The sequence below is a fragment of the Hippopotamus amphibius genome, chromosome 11, assembly GCF_030028045.1.
Source record: "Hippopotamus amphibius kiboko isolate mHipAmp2 chromosome 11, mHipAmp2.hap2, whole genome shotgun sequence".
Taxonomy (NCBI): Eukaryota; Metazoa; Chordata; class Mammalia; order Artiodactyla; family Hippopotamidae; genus Hippopotamus; species Hippopotamus amphibius.
Window position 1 is genome coordinate 97,286,525 of NC_080196.1, and position 23,070 is coordinate 97,309,594.

General features: G+C 36.8%; 1 protein-coding gene across 3 annotated transcripts in view; it reads left to right on the top strand.

Annotated features, from left to right (window-relative positions):
- Nucleotides 1-23,070, top strand: part of WDR7 (WD repeat domain 7) — a 328,201-nt gene that overhangs the window by 196,051 nt on the left and 109,080 nt on the right. Inside the window, exon 21 of one of the 3 annotated variants that reach the window (XM_057699837.1) lies at nt 2,010-2,134. The exons of the other annotated variants lie outside the window; for them this stretch is intronic. Coding sequence (XP_057555820.1) covers nt 2,010-2,083 — 74 coding nt within the window. The 3' untranslated portion in view covers nt 2,084-2,134. Of the gene's footprint in view, nt 1-2,009; nt 2,135-23,070 lie in introns of those variants that run through there. 3 annotated transcript variants of the gene reach the window in all.

Below are 23,070 nucleotides of genomic sequence, written 5' to 3' on the forward strand. Positions count from 1 at the left end.
GAAGAGTGACCCTCTGGGTTGCAGTTTCCTCTTGTATAAAATAAAGGTCAGGAACTGTTCTGTCTTTAAAGCCCCTTTCAGTCCAATTTGTCTCTGCTTCTGAAGTGCAGTGGAAAGCATCCCAGGAAATTCCCCTTCTTCATCTTCCTGTTTTCCTCTCCACGTGGGAGGATGCTCTCCTGTGTCTCATCAACTCAACTTCAGTAGGGATCTTCGTTTATTTTTAGTCCAATCCACAAATGAGGCATTATTGGAATATTTTAGGAAATTATTTATAGTGTTACATCATAGGTCTTTTGGTTCATCCTTTCACTTGGTCTCTTCTGCTCATTTTCTGATTGTGGGATTACGCTGGCACGTCTGTAGCAGATCCCGTTTTGGTCTCTCATTAGCGCTCTGACTGTGGGCCAGTGTAGTGAGACACTTCCCTCGGCAGCGACTCTGAGACAGACCTGTGTGCAGCACCCTCGAGGGAGTGAGAGAAGCAGGGCAGGGGGAGAAGTTGGATTGCATTTCACTTGCCTAGAAAGCTTCAGCTGATCTTGGGAACTCTGGAGGTGGGATGGACTTCAGACTTGTCTGAGTTGGGCCTAAGAGCTCAGCCTTCAAGTCCCATGTCATTCAGTCATTGGATCAGGGGTGCTCTGAGGAAGGGGTATGACCTCAGATGAGGCAGCTCTCTTCATCCTGGGGCAAATCCCCCAGAGGGACTCAGCCGAGACTTTTCAGCCACAAACACCCCCAAGAGCTTGGGGAGTGATTGCTTCTGTCGTGGAGAGGAAGAGGTGGGCAGCCTCTCCAGGGTTCCACTCAGTGTGTCACTCCGTCCTGTGGGTCCCAGCTCCGCCTTCTGTCCACAGGCACCACTGTTATTTAACACACTGTTTATTGCAAGTGCGTACGTATCCCTTGTTACCCAGCAAGACAGGTAGTTTATCCAACGTGAGGCACATTAATAATAACCGATTCCTGAGCATTTACTCTGTGCCAGGCATTTTGCTATGCTGTTTGCATGTATTATCTTATTTAATCTTCTAAACATATCAATTAAACACTATTACCATTTATCAGATGAGGACACTGAAGCTTTGCTCAGTGCTCACTGAAGATTGATGAAGTTGGATTAAACTTTTTCCTTGCAGACAATAAATTGAAAGCATAGGTCAAACGTTTTAACATCATACTGCTAAAAAGTGACAAGCTTGGACTTGAACACCTGTCTTCCAAATCTAAATCAGTGTGTGTTCACCATTTCACATGGTTGTCTTGTGTCATAAACAAGTGCAATTCAGAAGTGGTTCTGCACAAAAGCGGGGCACGTCTGCGAGCAGCAGCTCACCTGGAAATAGGAGCACTATTGAGTCATTTGTTTAGGGATGTGCTGATGCCGCAGAGAGAGAAACGTGGACATAATCCACATCTCCAAATTTATGAAGCAGTTTGCACCTATGGTGTGAAATATTTAGATTAGAGAAAGCAAAAGACCCCCACAGTAGGTCTTTAGGAATTCTACAATGCCAGGGTTCTTCAGCTGGCCAAGGTGCATGGCGTCACTGATGTTACCTGAAAGATGCTATGTTTATGTGCACTTGCATTTCTGTTCTGGGAAAAAGTTCCCGATTCCATTCAGTTCTCAAGAGAAAGTCATTAAAATAAAAACAGTTAAGAACCCCAAGTGTTTGTTGAAATAAACAGCTTCTATGTTATTATGATTTTTTAAAACAAGATAGAGTTGTGTCCCTCTTGATTAGTTCAGCTGTAATACCACCAAATGGAAGAAGCCTCAGTTAGATGCTGTCTCAGGAATGTTTTAATTCTATGAAACTTGTATTTAGAGTTTTAAGTTATTCTGATGCTATGCTTGATTTTACTTTGTCATGGTCTACTCTCATAGAAATGATCCCCCCAAGTGCTTTTGTGTACTTTCTAACCATGCATGTTTTATTTAAAGAATATATTGATATTGGTTAAAGCTGATGTTATAATGAATTTATTTCCTACATTTTAAGGTGAGAAAGTTAAACCAAATCTCAGATGTTTTATCAGCAAGATTGGGACAAAGTCACTGAATTGCAATTACTAACAAAACTAGTAGTGGTGGCAAGCTATGAAAAAAAGCAGCAATGATGTTGAGGAGAGCATTGTCGCATTTGCAAGGATAAGCCATGACCCCCCCAAAATGGATCTTTTCACTGGTCCCCACACACGTCATCAGATCGTGTTGCTGAGCTGCTGCTGTGGCCGTAGAGACTGCATTTCTGTTTGCTTTCCCTCGTGTGTCTAACCTGGCCTTCCTGGCACGTGGCAGTGAACCTGCCTCCCTGCCTGGCTTCTTACCCCACTCTCCACCTTTTCCGCTCTTTTCGTTGTCCTAACTGTTCTTTACCACCGCTTCTCGTTTGTAATTTCACCTTTGAAAATCGTCCTGGTTCCACATGCCACTTGGCTTGCTTTGCCATCACGTCTTCCGGGTTTAGAACTGTAATTCTTCACTCTGACTATGCACTAAAATCATAAGTAGAGTGTTTTAAAAATGCATGTGTCTGAGTTCCTATTCAGAAAGTCAGGGGTAGAATTTGGGCATCTATGTTATTTTCAAAACTTCATATGTAATTTTCATCTGTAGCCAGCGTGGAGAAACCCAGTAGAACATGGAGTCCTTCATAGTTACTTTAAATTGAGCGTTCTATGGTAGTTCTGGTCACAAAACTACCTTAATGCACAGACTGTAATCTTCTTTATATTTTAAAGTGGAAGAGGTAATGGGAACTAATCAGTGTGAGTAAATGACATTTATATCACTCTCAGAGCTAATTCTTTAGGTAGTTCAGCCTTTCTGTTGGAATTTCATTATTCCGGATTGCTTAGATTTGAATCTTGAATCGCTACTCAGTAGCTGTTCAGCCTTAAATGCTTTTGCCTCAGTTTCTTTAACTAAAAAAATAAGAATAATAATATCACTTACCTCACAGAGTGCGTATTGTGAGGATAAGTGAATTAGTGTATGTAAAACACTTTGAAAAGTGCCTGACGTGTAAGTGTCAGTTGAATGTGAGTTGCTGTTATCGTTACCAGAAACGTGTGTAGAAGAATAAAGAAAGGAAATACACCTGCTGTGTATTAGGACATTTATATGTGTACAGACTACTTTTAAAAATCTTCCTAAGAATCTTATAAGGTAGGTATTACTGTCAACATTTTATATATGGGTGAACTGATACTCTTAAAAATTAGGTAACTTCCTTAAGGTTATCTGTCTTATAAAGGATTTGAATCCAGATGGAATTTTCCCCCAAAGCCCATAATATTATTTTCTACGATACATCCCTGCTGTTTGTGGTAAACTACATTAGTTCTCGGGGGATTTAAATGAAAATACACTTTTCCTTGGCCATATTATTATACATATGTTGAAATAAAACACTGAATATTTAAAATTATTTATTTGTATTCTTTATAGTTGTATATAGTTTATTTGGGTGAATTTCTACATATTTATTACCTTGTTTTTCATTTTAACCACATCAACACACTAAACTCAGATCAAATGGGACATTTCACTACTCTTTTGTTTTTACTTACAAATAATTTATGTTGTATAACAGTTTTATCATTTTAGCTGAGATCTGACACTTGCATTACAGACCCTGTTTGGTGATGTAATCCCATCCTTGTTCTCCAGAAATACCTTTCACTTGCAATTCTTTTTGTTAATCTGCTGTACTGTGGGTTTTAGGTTCCTCTTCCATAAAACAAGTAAGGTGGACAAGGTTATTTCTAAGGCCACTTCCATCTAAAATGGAAACTTCAAAAACTCAGTGATAATCAACATTCTTCCCCTTCTCAGTTGAAATTTGTAATGAATAATTTCTATGAAATTAATGGTGTGATTTATTATTCTAACTATAGAGCTTGTGGTTGTTACTGCCACTTGAACTTGCCTATCTTATTTTCACTGTTCTTTACCAATTGTTTATCTGCTTTTAAAGGTTCTAGTATTCCACTGCTATGCCATGTTTGAAGCTGAGCATCTTTCAAGTGTTTTTCTGCCATCCATCTAGATATGGGTGCCTCATATTTGCTTACCAGGCTACAGCTATTTCCACAAAACTCATTCCCCACTCGTGTCCAGCTTTGTGGATGCTGTGTTATGTTGATGTAATTGTACTCTAGGCCACAGACCAGCAAACCATAGCTATGGATCAATCCTGGCCCCCTGCCTATTTTTTTTCAAATAAAATTTCATTGGAACACAGCCTTACCTACTTGTTTACATACTGTTTGATATTTCACACTATAACAGCAGTAGTTGCTATAGATATTGTATGGCCTACAAAGCCAAAAATATTGATTATCTGGCTATTTAAAGGAAAAAAAAATTGCGAACCCTCCTGTACATTGTTTGAAACATTTGTTAGTGGTCCTTTCTTGCCATTTAATATATAAAAGGGCTTTGAGGTGACTTTGTTAAAAATATTTCAGTAGCGAAATATAACATCTGTGGTGCTCTGAGTTCTATATCCTTGTAAGAATGTAGTACAAGAGCATTATACCAATTTTTTGGTCTGGAATGTAATGCAGCATTTGTGTAAGTGTCTGCCAACCATCTAATGTATATACTCGTTACCTTGACTGAATTGCAGATTCAGTGACAGGTTTAAGCACTGTATTGCTAGTGGCAAACCACCCCCCTGTTTATTTTGCATAGGACTTTCTTATATCTGATATTTAAATAACCTTGGTCTGAAGTTTTCTGACAGCTCTGCAGAATGGTTGCTTCACATTTGTTTGTCCTAATATACTTGTGCTCCAGGGTTGCTGTAATTAACATATTTAATTCTGTAAGTTCAGACTTATCAAAAAGTCCCTTATCAAAAAGAGAAAAAGGAGAACATCTAGTCTAACCTTTTCAAAAGCTGAAGAACTTTTGATGCTTCCCTTAGAAAGCCTTGTGTAGGAAGTGAACAGAAACCTTTTGTAAACTTGTTTGTAGATTCCCTGCCATGTCCTTCAAAAACACAGTTTCCGAGGATGTTGAATGGTAGGGCACTTAAGATTATTTGTTTGCTTTATACCCTGCCTTCCATGATCATACAGTGAGTGCTGGTGAACTTGTTGGTGCTACCCAATTCAACTGGGAGCTTCCAGAGCCTAAATGCACTAGAGGACCTGAATGCTTGTATGAAATCAATACATGTAGAGCTCCTTCCTTGCACCTTTGGTTTTCAAATTATGCTCTGTAGAGTCCTGGAGCTCCATAGAGACGGCTCAGTGACTGCCTGGGCTCTTAATGTTCCTTCAAGCACAGCAGCACTGACTTGTGTGTGTTTTAGTAGTCGAAGTTTGGCATGACGTTGTATCCACAAAGAGAAACTGCCAAAAACAGGGCTAGACTCTTAAAAGCAAAACAAAACACCAAATATCTGAAAACTAGAAATTATGCATCCTTCAAAAACTCAGTGATAATCAAAATTCTTGATTTGCCCACCCAAACCTGCTCTACTTTCAGCCTTCCCCAACTCAGTTGATGATTCTTTTTTTTCCCAGTTTCTTAGTCATCCCTAATTCCTTCCTCTCTCAGACAGCATCTAATCCATCAGGATATCTTATTGGTTCTACCTTCAAAATATATCCAAAATGCAGCTTCTTCTTGCAGCCTTTACTGTTTTCACCCCGGTTGGAAACCTTCCTTTCTCACTGGGATTACTGCCAAGTCTTACAGCTTCTACTCTTATCCCTTTATAGTGCAGTTTTAAACATAGCAGTCATGGTAGTGATGCTTTTAAGACCTAAGGTAGATATTATCACTAAAAGGTATCCAGACAATTAATCGGCCACACAAGTACTCAAAAATCAGTAGCTTTTCTTCATAATACTAAACAAAGTAGAAAATGTAGAGAATCATCATTTTTTGAAAGACTCTTCAAACTAGTAAGACCCTAAAAACCAGGATGAAAAAGACAACCCAGTTTAAAAACTAACAAACAAACATACAAGTATACAAACAAAAAACAGAATAGGACTACAGGCAGGCATTTTATCATGGAAGGAATGAAGATGCCAAAAAATACTCAGCCTACCCAATAATTAAAGGAATTGGGGGTTAGGAAAAATTTACTAGAAACACCTCTTTGTTTAAAAGCATTTTTTTTTACGAGTGGATATTCATGTAATTAAAACAAAATGATAAATAGATGCTAATATTTTACAAACATTTTTAAGATCTCAGTAATTAATGGCAACCAAAAGAAGTCCCATAGCCCATAGCTAAGAATAAACGTAAGAAATATGGAAGACACTACAATATGTCACTGAGTAATATTTGAGTAATAAAAAGGTATGCAGTTCTTGGATGGATAATTCCACGTGGTAAATATCTCACTTGTTCCCAAATTAATATATAAATCTCACACAAACACAAAAATCTCAACATCATTCCTTTAATACCTAGTCAAAATTATTCTAAAATTAACACACCAGAGATAAATGAAATATGTGATTTGTTTTATTCAGTAAACACATATAGTACTAACAATATACCAGTCACTATTTTAGGCACTTTCTCTAATTGTGGTGAGCGGGGGCTACTCTTTGTTGTGGTGGCTTCTTTTGTTGCGGAGCATGGGCTGTAAGTATGCAGGCTTCAGTAGCTGCAGCATGCAGGCTCAGTAGTTGTGGCACACGGGCTTAGCAGCTCCACAGCATGTGAGATCTTCCTGGACCAGAGATCGAACCCGTGTCCCCTGCATTGGCTGGAGGATTCTTAACTACTGCTCCACCAGGGAAGTCCCCAGGGATAGAATTTTTGATATGTGGTATACTTACCATTGGCTATTCATAAGGAAGAATAATGAAATTGGATCCCTCATGCCCATCATAGCCAAAAAAATCAATTCTATATGGATTTAAAGACTTAAATATGAATGCTAAAACCATAATACTTTAAATAGATGATATAGGAAAACATGACCTTGAAACAGGCAACAGGAAGCCCAACCAAATAATAAAGATGATGGAGAAATTCAACTACATTAAAATTAGAAACCTCTTTAATCAACAATACCTTTTAAAAAGTGAAAAATAAAGCCACAAAGAGGAAAAAGGTATTTAAAACACAGGTAACTGACAAGAGATTGTTAAACACACACACACAACTGAGTAAGAAAAACACAAATGCAGAGCAGAGCAATGGGTAAAGATTGAAAAAGCACTTCACAAAAGGAAATAAGAATGGCTAATAAACCTATGAAGAGATGATAACCCTTATTATAAGGGAAATGCAAATTAAAAGCCAAATGAACTATCATTTCTCATCTACCAAACTGAAAGCTCGAAGTCCGACATTGTAAAATTTTGGCAAGCATTAGGAGAAACTAGAACTCTTTTACACTTACTGTGGAGGGTAAATTGGTTTAAGCAGTTTGGAAAGCAGCTAGAGTGTACTACCCTGTGAGTGTAATCTGTCTTTGCGTTGTCTAGAAAGACTTATATGTGTGAAGTAAATATTTTCTGCCATTCTGTGGGTTGTCTCTTGATCACCTTAGCAATGTGTTTCAAAGAACAAAATTTTCTGATTTCAGTGAAGTACAGGTTATCAATGATTTTGTTTTATACTTCGTGCTTTTTCTATTCTAAGAAATATTTGCCTACCCCAAAGTCTCAAAGATCTTTTCTTCTTTGTTGCCCCCATTCAGTTGCCTTTTTTGAAAATCAATTAATCCTAGATGTTTGGGTCTGTTTCTAGATCCTCTCCTCTTTCTCGTTAACCTATATGTCTATTGACTAATACACACTGTCTTGATGACTTTAGCTTTCAAGTAAGTTCTGAAATTAGGTAGAAGTCTTCCAACTTAGTTCTTCTGTTTTAAAATTGCTTTGGCTATTCTGGGTCATTTGTGGTTTGATAAAATTTTAGAATCTCCATTCCAATTTTTATTTAAAAGCCTGCTAGAGTTTTGATTGGAAGTGCTTTGAGTCTGTAGTTGAACTGGGGGAAAACTGACGTCTTAATAATACTGAGCCTTCCAATCTGTGAATGTGGTATATTGCACTATTTATGTAGATCTTCTTTAATTCCTCTCAGAAATATTCTGTGGACAATTTCAAAAGGTCTCACAGAGACCTTTTAGAGTCCCCAAAAAGGAGGAAAAAGAGGAGTCAGAAAAAATATTTAAAGAAATAATGGCTGAAACTTTACCAAATTTGATGAAAGACATAAATTTACAGAGTCAAGAAGTTCAGCAAACCCCAAACAGGTTAAACTTTAAGAAAATCATGCCTTGAAACATCATAATGTTGCATAGTTTGTTTCCAGTTTCTACTGTCAGAGACGCAGTATTAAAATTGCCGCTTCTGTGTGTGTGCTCGTGCATATTTATGAATGTTTTGTTCAGTAACTTCCTGTAAGTAAATTCCTATTTCAAAGTTTATCAGTATTTTAAATTTCAATAGCTTTACCAGATTGTGCTCCAAGTTGTATGAGTTTATTCTTCTGCTATTTCTCTATACCTCTTTAATTCTGAGAATATTAGATGTTTTTCTTGTCTACCAATATGATTGATGAAAAATGATACTATTATTACTTTAATTTGTGTTTTAACTCCTTAGATTGATTTTCTTATGTGTTTACCATTTTTTTAGTTCTTCTGTGAATTGCCTGTTTGTGTGTGTTTATTGAGATGTGATTGACATATAACATTATATTGGTTTCAGGTGTACCACATAATGATTTGATAATTGTATATATAGTGAAATGATCACCACAATAAGTCTAGTTAAGTCTGTCGCTGTATATAGTTACAATTTTTTTTTCTTGTGATTAGAGCTTTTAAGATCTACCCTCTGTTTCCCAGTCAAACAAAAGCTAAAGGAGTTCATCATCACTAAACTGGCCTTACAAGAAATGTTCAAGGGAGTTCTGAAAAGGCTGTAACTAGAAACAAGAGAATTATGAAAGAAGAAATCTCACTGGTAAAGGCAAACATATAGTAAAGATACTAGATCAGCCACCAGTAACACTAGTATGAGGGTTAAAAGACAAGAGTATTAAAGTCATCTATATCTAAAATAGTTAAGCAGTACACAAAATAAAGAGATGTAAAATATGACAGAAAAGAAAACATAAAACATGGGTGGGGGAGTAAAAATGCAGTGCTTTGAGAATGCTCTCAAACTTAAGAGACCATCAACTTAAAATAGACTGCTACCTACATAGGTTGTTATAAATGAATTTCATGAGAACCATAAACATGAAAACATAACAGATACACAAAAAAGAGAGAAAGAAAAAAAAGATCTACTCTCTTAATTTTCAAATATTCAGTATAGTGTTATTAGCTATAGTGACCATGCTGTACGTTATGTCGCCATAACTTATCACTGAAAGCTTGTGCCTATTGACCTCCTTCATCCATTTCACCCATCCCCCACCCCCATATTGTCATTTTTTGTATCAAGTTGTTTACTTTTGTACTATGGGTACTTTTAAAATAGACTTTTTTTTTTTTTTTTTTAGTTTATTGTTTCTTATTTACACTTTCTGGTTCTTTGTAGCAGGACATTTATAATTTTTATGTAGTCAGATCTTCAGTCTTTACCTTTATATTGTTGAGACAAAAAAAAATGAGGGATATAAGTGTGTACATTTTCATTTAATTTTGTGATAAATAGTATGTATTCAAGGTGACTGAATACATTATAGTGACTGAGGTAACTCTCCCCATTACAAATGAGGAAAGGGAAAATGCTAGAATGAATCTTGAGTTAACAGTGTGAACTCATGGTTTTTAATATACATACAGAAATGAATATAGCTCTGTATGTATGTGTTGGGTTGGTATGCATACATATATCTCCTAGCTCTAGCCACTGAAGGGCTTGGGAGCAGTGACATCCCAGGAGCAATGTGCATTCCCAGAGCTCAGATAGTGATTTCTAAATATCATCCTCTTAATAAAAGGAACCAGGACTCCCAGGAAAAGTGGTTGGTTCTAGGGCTGGGGCAGGGAAAGTGCAAGATGAACCTGTAGCATCTGCAATGTCAAGAAATAAGGAAGGGCTTAAAATGGATGGAGGCATGTGTGTCACAAGGATACAGGAGCTGCTGCAGGTGGTTCCAAAAGCCAAAACTGGATTGATTTGACCAACAAAATAAGTGATATATTTTGTGGAATTATAACTCATAGAACAAAATAAATGCCGTTGAGGCCATACTGATGTAAATCAGTCAATCAATCAAGGAGAAGGAACAACTTTTACAGAAGACTTTTAGTTAATAAATATAGGAGGAATGAGGAAAATACAAAATCTCTATTAGGCAAAGACAACATCCATTGATGGATGCTAAAATCAGTATCCTAACGCAGCCTTAAAAGTTCTCCTCTCAAGACCTTTATCAATTACAAAGGGAAATTGGCTTTCTTCGCTGTAATTCGTTACCGTGATCAAGGTGAACCGTGTCAGTAATAAGACATATTGACAGCATTCTCCCCCTGATATGATACACTGAGAAGGATACAACATGACTTTTGTGGTATTCCAGCCAAAAATTCATAGCCTTAACCTAATTGTGAGAAAACATCAGGCTGAGAGACATTCTACGAAATGACTGACCAGTATTCATCAAAAGTGTCAAAGTCATGAAAGGCAAGGTTAAGTATGTGAAATTGTCTGTCATAGATTGGAGGAGACTTTACAAAGAGACACAACAACTAAATACAATGTGAGACCTGGAGTGAATACTGGAAGATGAAGAGGTCATTGGAAAATTCAAATAAAGTCTGTAGTTTAGGCAGTAATAGTCCACCAATATTAATTTCATAGTTTTGGTAATCATACAGTGGTTATATACGTTGTTGATACCAGAGAAAGCTGGCCGAAGGATATATGTGAATTCCCTTTCCTAGTCATGTAACTTTTCTATAAGCCTAAAATTAGTTCAAAATAAAAAGTTTTTAAAAAGCAGCTTTTCCTAGGTGATAGTATAAAGATAGATTTATATTTGATAGTAGTATAAGTGATACTGTATTTTAAAGTAGCTAAGGCTGTTCAGAATTAAAAATTGCCGTTTTATTTTTCTGTGGCTTTCATCCCCAATATCCCTCTCCCCCAACCCCAGTTTCCAAGTGTGTTATACAACCCATAAATAGAAAGTTTACTACAGTTTTATTCATAGACTTAAAAATAAAAGCATAATGATTAGACATTCTTAACATATATCATTGTGCTAATAGGTAGGTTTTGGAAGACAAAGCAGATTTTTTCACATTTAATTTTATTCCATGTCCATTAAATACCAATGCTTCTTACTTACAAGTCAGTGTTTAACTAGATGTGTTTTTCCCTGGGGTATTACATGAAATTAAATTGGAAGAAAATATCAGAGTAAATATTTCCGTACTCTGAATTTTGTTTATTGCTAGTCATAGGAAAAAAGGAAAAAAATCTTTTTTATGGTCTTATATAGAAATGCAATAATGTGTTTCTAAGGTATTGCCATACATTTCTGAAACTTTTAAGGCATCTTTTATTTTATATTGACAATTTTTCTTCTACTCATGGCTAAATAATTAACTGTTGTGTTCCTTGAACCTACATGAAAGGAAGCTGCCCATGGAAATTAGGTCCCAGTACAGCATGCCTCATTTATTAACCTCGGTTTTGTGTTTTACGGTTAAAAAAAACATTCTAAGTTGTGCAAGTTAGAAACTGATCTTGAACCATATCCAGTGTGTAATAAATACATGCTTTCTGTGTTAACAATTTCTTATCATCATATAACATTTGGGAATAAGTGAGTGTTTCATTTCCATTGGAAGGATGTTGACATGCTGATAAACAAGTATTTTGAGAAATAACCTATGAGAATTCAGTATGTGCTTCAAGTTTTGAATTGTGTATGTGTGCCTAACTGATGTTTATCTGATTTATGCCCCAAACCTCTAGATTTTCTCCTGTAAGCAAATAGGATTAACATCATGATTTATAAATGATCTCTGAATTGAACTCATTGAACATATATAAAGAGTAAACATTATTTAGTTTGGTGAATGGCATTTTGACTTAGTCATTTTAGTATATTTTTACTATTATCAGAAATTTCATCTTGTCATCCATAGATTAAATTGGGCTGGACATTAGAGAGCTCTCATAGTGTCTGAAATGTGCTACTTCCAATTATGTGAAGAAAGGAGGAAGTAGAATCTTCTTGAAGACTATGAAAGCTGCATAGTAGTTTCCATCCCAGAAGTAAAAGCAGTTACTTTGGGACGGTGTGATGTTGGTTCCTGATAATTCTTGAAGGGAGATGAGAAAGAAGGGAGGTAGATCAGTCAGGAGACAAAAACCACATCAGTTATCTGAATAGTAAAATGATGAAGGATTGCTTATAGTAGGAAGAGTCCAACTATTAAAAGAGGTATAAGAGACTCCTAGCGGTCCAGGAGCATGTGCAAAATATCAGCTATCACCTCATCTAGGGTGGGGTAAAATGGGTAATAAAGGAATTCAGGACCAAGAGGGGCCCTCCTCCAATGTGGCCACAAGGGAAACACCCCGCTTGTGGATGGTGAAGAAGCTTGCGAAAGGCCATGGGCACAAGTCCCTGCTATTGCTTGAGAGTGAGAGCAGCTCTGAGCTGGTCCTGAGGTTCCTGGAGGGCTGAGGGCTACTCTGAAGCAGCCCGCTGTTGCTGGAGGGCACAGGCTGGTCTGTCTCCTGGGAGCAGTGTGCCGTTTTCTGAGGGTTGGGCAGAGCTGCTTGAGAGGGAGTGGTCTGCCTCTTGTAGGATCACTCTGTTGGCCTCTATTAACAAAGCGTATCCTTCTGCCAACTGGCAAAGGAGATGTTTACAGAGTCTAACTCCAGGATTACAAAGTGGGGTATGGGGGAGGCTGGGAGGGTGACAACCATGGATTTGGAGCTGAGATACTATAAATTGATAACTGGCCGAGAAGGATTAATTTATCATAACTCTAAGATGTAGTATCATAAGACAGAACTTTCAAATAACTATAATTTCATTCTCTGCTTGGTACTTTATAATGAGCTAATTATGTTTTCTGTAACTATTTTTTAGTTGACTTATTTTTTTTTAAGCTCTTTATTGGAATATAATTACTTTACACTCTTGTACCAGCTTTTGAGGTACACCAAAGTGAATCAGCTGTATTTATACATATATCCCTATATCCCCTCCCTCCTGCGACTTCCTCCCACCCTCCCTGTCCTGGCCCTCTAAGGCATCACCCATCAAGTTGATCTCCCTTTGTTATACAGCAACTTCCCACTAGCTATCTATTTTACAGTTGGTAGTGCATATATATCTATCCTATTCTCTCACTTCATCCCAACTTCTCTTTCACTCCTCCCTCCACAACCCTATGTCCTGAAGTCCATTCTCTGCGTCTGCATCTTTATTCTTGCCCTGTCACTGGGTTCATCAGTACCATTTCTTCAGATTCCATATATGAGTTAGCATATGGTATTTGTTTTTCTCTTTGTGGCTTACTTCACTCTGTATGACTGTCTCTAGTTCTGTCCACCTCATTACATATAGCTCCATTTCATTCCTTTTTGTGACTGAGTAATATTCCATTGTATATATGTGCCACATCTTCTTTATCCATTCATCTGTTGATGGGCGTTTAGGTTGCTTCCATGTCCTGGCTATTGTAAATAGTGCTGCAGTGAACATTATGTGACACGTTTCTTTTTTGGATTATGATTTCCTCTGGGTATATGCCCAGTAGTGGGATTACTGGATCATATGGTAGTTCCATTTTCAGTTTTTTAAGGAACCTCCAAACTGTTTTCCATAGTGGCTGAACCAACTTACATTCCCACCAACAGTGCAGGAGAGTTCCCTTTTCTCCACACCCTCTCCAACATTTATTGTTTCTAGATCTTTTGATGATGGCCATCCTGACCAGTGTGTGGTGATACCTCATTGTGGCTTTGACTTGCATTTCTCTGATGATGAGTGATGTTGAGCATCTTTTCATGTGTTTGTTGGCCACCTGCATGCCTTCTTTGGAGAAATGTCTATTTAGGTCTTTCGCCCATTTGTGGATTGGGTTATTTGCTTTTTTGCTATTAAGCTGCATGAGCTGCTTGTATATTTTGGAGGTTAATCCTTTTTCCGTTGTTTCATTGGCAACTATTTTTTCCCATTCTGAGGGTTGCCTTCTAGTCTTGTTTATGGTTTCTTTCGCTGTGCAAAAGCTTTTAAGTTTCATTAGGTCTCATTTGTTTATTCTTGACTTTATTTCCATTATTCTAGGAGGTGGGTCAAAAAAATCTTGCTTTGATGTATGTCATAGAGTGTTCTGCCTATGTTTTCCTCTAGGAGTTTTGTAGTGTTTGGCCTTACATTTAGGTCCTTAATCCATTTGGAGTTTATTTTTGTGTATGGTGTTAGGAAGTGTTCTAATTTCATTCTTTTACATGTAGCTGTCCAGTTTTTCCAGCACCACTTATTGAAGAGGCTGTCTTTTTTCCATTGTATATTCTTGCCTCCTTTGTCAAAGATAAGGTGTCCATATGTGTGTGGGTTTACCTCTGGGCTCTCTATTCTGTTTCATTGATCTACCTTTCTGTTTTTGTGCCAGTACCATACAATCTTGATCACTGTAGCCTTGTAGTATAGTTTGAAGTCAGGAAGCCTGATTCCACCAACTCTGTCTTTCCTTCTCAAGATTGCTTTGGCTATTCGGGGTCTTTTGCGTTTCCATACAAATCGTAAGATTTCTTGTTCTAGTTATGTGAAAAATGCCGTTGGTGATTTGATAGGAATTATGTTGAACCTATAAATTGCTTTGGGTAGGATAGTCATTTTCACAATATTGATTCTTCCAGTCCAAAAACATGGTATGTCTCTCCAACTGTTTGTATCGTCTTTGATTTCTTTCATCAGTGTCTTATAGTCTTCTGCATACAGGTCTTTTGCCTTCTTAGGCAGGTTTATTCCTAGGTATTTTATTCTTTTTGTTGCAATGGTGAATGGGAGAGTTTCCTTAATTTCTCTTTCTGCTCTTCCGTTGTTAGTGTATAGGAATGCAAGAGATTTCTGTGCATTAATTTTGTATCCTGCTACTTTACTAAATTCATCAATTAGTGCTAGCAGTTTTCTGGTAGAATCTTTAGGGTTTTCTATGTATAATATCATGTCATCTGCAAAGAGTGACAGTTTTACTTCTTCTTTTCCAGTTTGGATTCCTTTAATTTCATTTTCTTCTCTGATTGCTGTGGCTAAAACTTCCAAAACTATGTTGAATAATAATGGTGAGAGTGGACACCCTTGTCTTGTTCCTGTTCTTAGAGGGGATGCTTTCAGTTTTTCACCATTTAGAACAATATTGGCTGTTGGTTTGTCATATATGGCTTTTATTATGTTGAGGTAATTTCCTTCTTTGCCCATTTTCTGGAGAGTTTTTATCATAAATGTGTGTTGAATTTCATCAAAAGCTTTTTCTGCATCTATTGAGATTATCATATGGTTTTTATCCGTCAGTTTGTTAATATGATGTATCACATTGATTGATTTGCGTATATTGAAGAATCCTTGCATTCCAGGGATAAACCCCACTTGATCATTGTGTATGATCTTTTTAATGTGCTGTTGGATTCTGTTAGCTAGTATTTTGTTGAGGATTTTTGCATCTATATTCATCAGTGATATTGGTCTGTAATTTTCTTTTTTTGTGACATCTTTGCCTGGTTTTGGTATCTGGGTGATGGTGGCCTCGTAGAATGAGTTTGGGAGTGTTCCTCCTTCTGCTGTATTTTGGAAGAGTTTGAGAAGGATAGGTATAGGCTCTTCTCTAAATGTTTGATAGAATTCACCTGTGAATCCATTTGTTTGTTGGGAGATTTTTAATCACAGTCTCAATTTCAGTGCTTGTGATTGGTCTGTTCATATTTTCTGTTTCTTCCGGGTTCAGTCTTGGAAGATTGTATTTTTCTAAGAATTTATCCATTTCTTCCAGGTTATGTGATTTATTGGCATATAGTTGCTTGTAGTAGTCTCTCATGATTAGTTGACTTATTGAGGTATTCTTTTATGTCTTCAGAGACTGACCAAAAAATTGTTGTCTACTTTGTTTCTTCTTTCTGAGAATTACCCTTATCATAGCTGTATAGATCTCTAGGCAGCATAGTCACGTAGCTACTGACAGGGGTAGGTTTAAAACAAAACTAGAACCAGCCTCAAAAAACTGAACTCTGCCGATGTGTGGTAAGTGCAACTAACCGCATTTTGCATTTATGGATAAATAAATGAAGCTTGGCAATGATTGCCCCCAAATTTGCATTTCAGTGGCCTGGTAATGTCTCATCACTTGCTAGCTACTTCCCAGGGATGTTCGTTGTAAGGAATAATTAATGATTTGTTAACAAGATCAGATCTTTGATTAGAATGTACAATAGGTGTACAAATTCTATATATACCTTTTATTTGCCTTCTAATTGCTGTGGATTTCTGGGTCTGCTACTAGCTACTTTATCAGACTGAAGTAATGGTTCCCTTAATCTCTTATCCTCGGTCCCAGTGGACATTACGATGTATTTTCTCCAAAATAGAAAAGGCAGTCCAGTTCCATTATGTGTTGTAAAATGTCGCAGTGCCATCCATTTTAACCGCACTTGTCATTTCACTGGGACAGCATTCTGGGAGTTAAGAAAGAATAAAAATGGCAAGCCAAGGATTTACTAGTGTTTTCGTGTTGAATGGTTTAAAGGGGGAACGCTACCAGCAGGTGGGGGATTCTTTGGACTTTAAGCCCTAGGAAAGAATTTCAGGCCAAAAGAAGGTAGTGTATTAAGCCTGAGCTCATTTAAAATTCTGCTTTGTCTTACTGACCATTATGTTTACAGAGCAGTCTGCTCCAAATGTCTCCACTGTCAGTTCTGTGACCTCCCAGAGCTTCCTAAGGCCATTGGCTAGAGTGGAACAGGCCACTCTGCTTCTGGGAAGAGAAGAATTCTGGGCAGTAGCACAAGTCCTAAAATATTGATGTGGCTACTGCTAAAGTACAGCAATATAATACGATTATACGCAGTATGTCATTCAAGCTGTTTTCATTGCCCAGAAAGCATTATGCTAAACTATACGTTGTCAATCAAGTTAATTTTGGTAACTGCAAAACAGAGTTTGCCTGTGTGGACATTTATATAAGACATGTATATATAATTATATAATATACTTATTCAATGGATGTAAAAGATTGAAAAGTTGCTGTCTTTCATTTTTAGTGCCTCCCTTAAAACTTGTGTAAATAGTCACCCAGGTGCACAAAGATGGAAGCCCATGTGACTCTTCCCTTTAAGGCATATGTTGCTGGTGTAGTGATAGTAAGAACTATGAAGTATCAGTTATTATCTTGTATCTCATGAGTTGGCCATTCTTGAAAGTCAGAGATGGTCAAATATTGGCAATTTCATATAGTTCAACCTAATACCAAAGGATCAGCTCTGCTATGATATAGACAAGCATCAAGTCATTAGAGCAAATTATATAAGGCAGAACTTAAAGGAGCAACCACTTGTTATTAGAAGTTGATGAGGGACAGAGACAGAAATGATATCTAGGAAAGTAAAACTAATGGGCGATTTATGACTCAGTCTGTACGGCAGCAGCAGAAGTGAGGTGTGCTCCTCATCACTGTATTGGCAGGAAACATTTGGCAGAAAATCAACAGATTTTTCACTCTCTGAACAATGAGTTTTATGCCTAGGATATGTAAATCCTTGCACATAAATCATCTGCTTGCATGGTTGCCTTCCTGACATACCTCACACAGCAGATTTTTGTTTCTAAACTCTTTGCTGCCTTTCTGACTTTTAAATGTCTTGCTCCTTGGTAACATTGTGCATTAGTGCCTAGAGTGGCGCTTTTGTTTCATGCTTAAAGACAGCCTTGCCCAAAAAGATATTAGAAAGTACCTCATCCATCCGCCTTTGAGATTGTGCATTTTCTCTTGGTCTACTTTTATATCCTGATATTTTGTAAAAATGAGAGCCACTGAGGTTTTTCACTTCTATGAATGAAATGGTAATTAGTTTAATATTATTTTTAATAATCTTCATTCTCGTGGTAAGATGTATTTGCTCTTTAGAAAGTTGAGCCGGATAGTGAGTATCCATTAGTAGAATAGCGGCCAATTGACATGTTTGTGTTTGCATTATTAATGAAAATTGGATTTGGGGATGTTCAGTCAACCTCAACAAAATTGCTGTGGATGGGGAGTAGACCCCAGTGCCATCTTACTGGTGAGAAGCAGTCACATTTTCCAGTTATCCAGATAGTAACTTATTTAAACAGTCTGATTGGGACCTAGTCTGATTCAACTTTACCATAGTTACAGTGTATTTAAATTACAGTGAGCCATCCAGAGAACTCCTTAGTAATGATTCACAACCTTCCATTTAAAGTGCAGCTAATACAGTGTTTATAAGTTAATGTGTTGATACATTTATAGAACTTTTTTATCTTGAATGTGAAAATGCAAAGACTAGTATTTAACGCAGTGGTCTTTTTCAAAACCTCAGCTATTAATGAAACTATTAATTAAAAGTGTTTTGCGCTTAATTGGTTACAAACTTGGTAACAACATTAGCCTCACTTTTTGGGCAGTGATTTTTTTTCACGGCCTTTTGATTCCAAGATACTCAGATGCTTCAACATGGGGCATTGTCATGTTTTTACGAAATACGCCACGTGGAAAGTAGAGATTGGCGGTTATTCCTGCCTCCCACATGTGGAAACCAAGATAAATAATGAAGTTCATTCCTGCCAGAAAGGAATAATCTAGTATGCAGAGTCTTTTGTTCTCAACTATGATTATTACATGACTGTGAAAGTTCATGTTTGAATGTGTTATCTTACTGAGGAAACTTCACTTTCAAATATCCTTTTCTTTAGCTTCTTCTCTCAAAATGCCAGAATCTTCATGTTATGGTCATCTCTAGATGAACTAAAAAAGGTTTACAATTTTTAAGTTGTTTTATAGAACACTGGGAAGGTTGGGAGGGATGGGGCAGGTTGAAATAGATATTAGGGCAAAGATTCAGAATGCAGAAAATTGACGTGAAGCTATTTACAAGTAGAATAAGAAAGCATGTAGAGAGCCTCACAGATATTGAAGGATAAGTATGGCTTAGAGAGTATGTAAAGGCAGAACTTCAATGAAAAGAAGACAGAAAGTTAAAATTAGGCCTAAAATCGAAGAGGTATCTTATCTAAAACAATTGAGAAACTTCTACATTGTATTAATTCCGTTTTTGATTATAGATCATTTTTAGAAGGTATTGTTAAGGATTTCTGTTTCATTCCTAACTCCTTTTTTTCTAATGGATTTAGAGATACAAACGTTAGTCCCTTACAAACCTACAGTTCAACACATACAATCTACTTTATATTTAGTGGTAATAATAATTACTTGAGACTTTATATTATGCAGTCACAGAAGTGCTGAAAGAAAACTCATCTGATGTGGAAACATGTCAGTATATAATGACTCAAAGTCCAGAAGCAATTTATGTACTTATATTTATATAAGATACTATAAGTAAGGTTAAAAGGCAATAAAAGTAACAGCAGCAAATTGAAACAGAAACACATCAATTTATTTTGATCCAAGAGTTCAAAATGGTGCTGGGGGGAAATCCTACAAACCTCAGTGTCACTGTTGAATGATGCTAGAGAATTAACTTGTTATTTTGAAAACTGGTGAAGAAAGGGAAATAAACAGTTATCCTCTTTTTTTAATACAGATGTACCTCAGCATAATCAAATGGTTGATGAGAGAAAATTTTTCTTTATAACAATATTTTAGCCAAGAAATGGAGAAGGCATAATAGAATATCACTGTTTTGCTGCCCTAATGAATTAATGGATCTGGGCAATAACTTCTAATATCACCAAAAAAGAGACAGACAGTAAATACTTGATGGAAATACATAACAATATCTAAGAGATAGTAAAAAATAAAATAAAATAGAAAAATAAAAATATTCAGACCTGAATCTTTTTATCCGATTTACAAGAAATACAGAAGTCAGAACACTTTAAATATCATCATAGGGATAAAATCTGCTCCAGATTTTAGAAAACTCTGGGTACCAAAGAACAGATTTCTTCCAGGAAAAGAGAAGGAAACAACCTGTAAATTAAGAGATTTAAGAGAAATGTTTGGATTATGATTGGAAGAGACAAACATAAATAAATGAAGGAAAGAAAAAGAAAAGGAGGGAGAGGAAAAAGAGGGAGAGTTAGAAAGAGGGGGACAGAAAGAGAAACAATACAATGTGAAGACCATCTGGCTGTTTGTTGATATTAAGGAATTACTGATAATTTTGTTTAGGTGTGATAATAGCATTGTGATTATGTTTTTTAAAAGCCTCAGTCTTTTAGACATACATACTGAAATGTTTATAGATGAGGTTTGCTACAAAGTAATTCAAGGTCTTGAGGAGAGTGATGAATGAAAGCAGGTTGGCCAGGAGTTCAAAACTGTTGAAGCTGGGTGATGGTTACAACAAGATTTATTATACTTTTTCTTTCCACTTTTGTCTAAGTTAGAAATTTTATGTAAAAAAAAAAATGTGTAACAATGGAACTGGCTGTCCCACAGAGTAGTGAACTCCTTGCCTCTGGACTCTGTTCTGAATCCATAGGTCTGCAGTAGGGCCATGAATTTGTGTTTTCATTAAGCTCATCAGGTGCTTCTAGATATCAACCAGGATTAGAAACCACCAGGCCAGATCATCTCTAACGTTTTTTCTGATTCTGAGCTTTCTAAGTCTGTATTTCTGTGAAGGGTATGAACAAGATGTGCTCTAGAAATTCAGGGACAAAGTAGTTGGAGTGGCCAGCAGAGCCTTGGTAAATACAGTGAAACTTACCCGAGACCTCAAAAGATAGTTACGATACAGACAGTGGAGTGTGAATCAAGTCCATTCATTCATTCCAAAAATATTTTTAATGCTTCTCGGTGCCAGACAGAGTGCCAAGAGCTGGGATACGGGTGTGGTCAGAACAGTTATGATGATGATAATGTTGGACTTCCATTTATTATGGAAGCTGTGTGTTACCGTAGAGAGAATGCTGATTTTGGGGACTAGACCATTGACTTCTGGACCTGCCATAGCCTTGCTCTCTAATTTAGAATAAGCCACGTAACCGTTCCGAGCCTCTGTTTTCTGATCTGTCATCGCAAGAAGGTTAGACCATCCTAGATCTTGACTTTTATAAAAATACGATACATGAAGATATTTTGCTCTATAAATTTTGCTACATATGTGGATGGTTTGGTATATGGGACCAAATTTTTTTCCTTATGCTTTTAGTAGCCATGAAATTTGCTTGTCACTGGAGGTGGGTGGGGTATCTTCCCTTTTTTCTTCCTCTGTAATATAGTTCTATAAACATACATTTAAGATGGCATAATTAGATTCTCTCCATAACCTGAAACAGATCTGTTTTTAAGCTCATTTACTGTCTTAGAACAGAATTGATCTTGCTTTCACATTTAATTCACCCTCTACAGATTTTGAGAGGAAGAAAAATAGCATTGCTAGCTCAGTGTAACTAGGCCAGAGTTAACAGAGGAAGGTTGGAAAACCAGTGTTATAATATTTGTTTGCCTTTCCCTGCCTTCCTTTTAAGTGTTAATATATGTAGATCATTCAGATAAATAGTCCTGGCCTCCTTGAGATGCGTGCTGGTTCAGCTTCACTTTTCATACATGTTAAAATGATTCTGTGCTTACTCAACTGTCATGAACCCAATTTACAGTTGCTGGGATTACCAAGAGAAAAACAACAGGACGTATTTCATTTGCAATATTAAACATAAAATCCCTTTGCAGATGTCATCTTACATCTGGAATATGACATAGCCTATTCCTTTTAAATAAGTATTATGCATAAGATAGTGAACAGAACAGAGGATTTCAAGTCAGGGAATCCGTATTACTAACAGTATCATCTAGAATAAGTTATTTAAGGTTTGTGAGAGGCAGTTTTCCTTATCTTCAACATGAAGTATTATATTCCTCCCTGGGTTCTTTTCAGAATGAAATACCACCCATAAAGCCCCCAGCACAATACCTGCCACCTGCCAGGCAGTCAGCAAATAGAATTTCCCCTTCTTCCTTTCCCTTTCCTTCACTCAGTTATTTTACTATTTTTTCTTACTGTGTGGTAGAATGCTTTTTAAAGTATATTTTTAAAAGGACTGGAGTCCAAGTAGTTTTCCTCTTTTAAAAAAGTCTATTTTTGAAGTCTTAGTATAATATACAAATAAATATCTGTGATTGAAGAAAATAATTAAGGAACAATTTCTGTGTAATTATACACACGGAGATGGAGGGAGAATATATCAGGTGCCTCCTCTGTGTCAGGCCTGGCATGTGTTGTAGTATTCAGTACTTCTGTCAGCTCCAGAAATAGGTCCTCTGCCATCTCATGTTATCTCATTAGATGAGGAAACTGACACCCAGCTTAAGTCACCTAAGATCGAGCTGTTATCAAATTGTAGTTTGGGGATTAGAATCCAGATCTTACTTCATGGCTGTCTGCTACTGCCTATGAATCTCCAGTCACTGGAGAGAGGAGGATAGCTTTTGCCTTCTAACTGCAGGGAAACGGGGCAGGTGTGGAGTGAGGGACCAGATCGGCATCACCAGGAGGACTTTTTCAGATTACACTCAGGGTACTCTGCTCCCCCTCCATTTTGATTCCCTTTTCCTGCCGTGGTAAGACATTGTTTGGTAATATGTCCAATTTACAAGTAGGTTGGGATAGAAAGATTGAGCACTATTGTTCTATGAACAATATGGATATAAAATTATCATGTAATTATATCAAATTAAATCCATATATGGATGTAAAGTTTTAAAAATGTTTTGACAATCTTACTTTCCTTTATTGCTCCCAGACAATTTAGAAGTATTTGGACATTTTTATATGTGCTGTGCATAATATCAGAAATAAAGACTGTAGTATATTTTTTCAGGTAATACTCGGCCGCCAGTGACAGAATAGCAGAAAAATGTATTTCTTATTGCGGTTTAC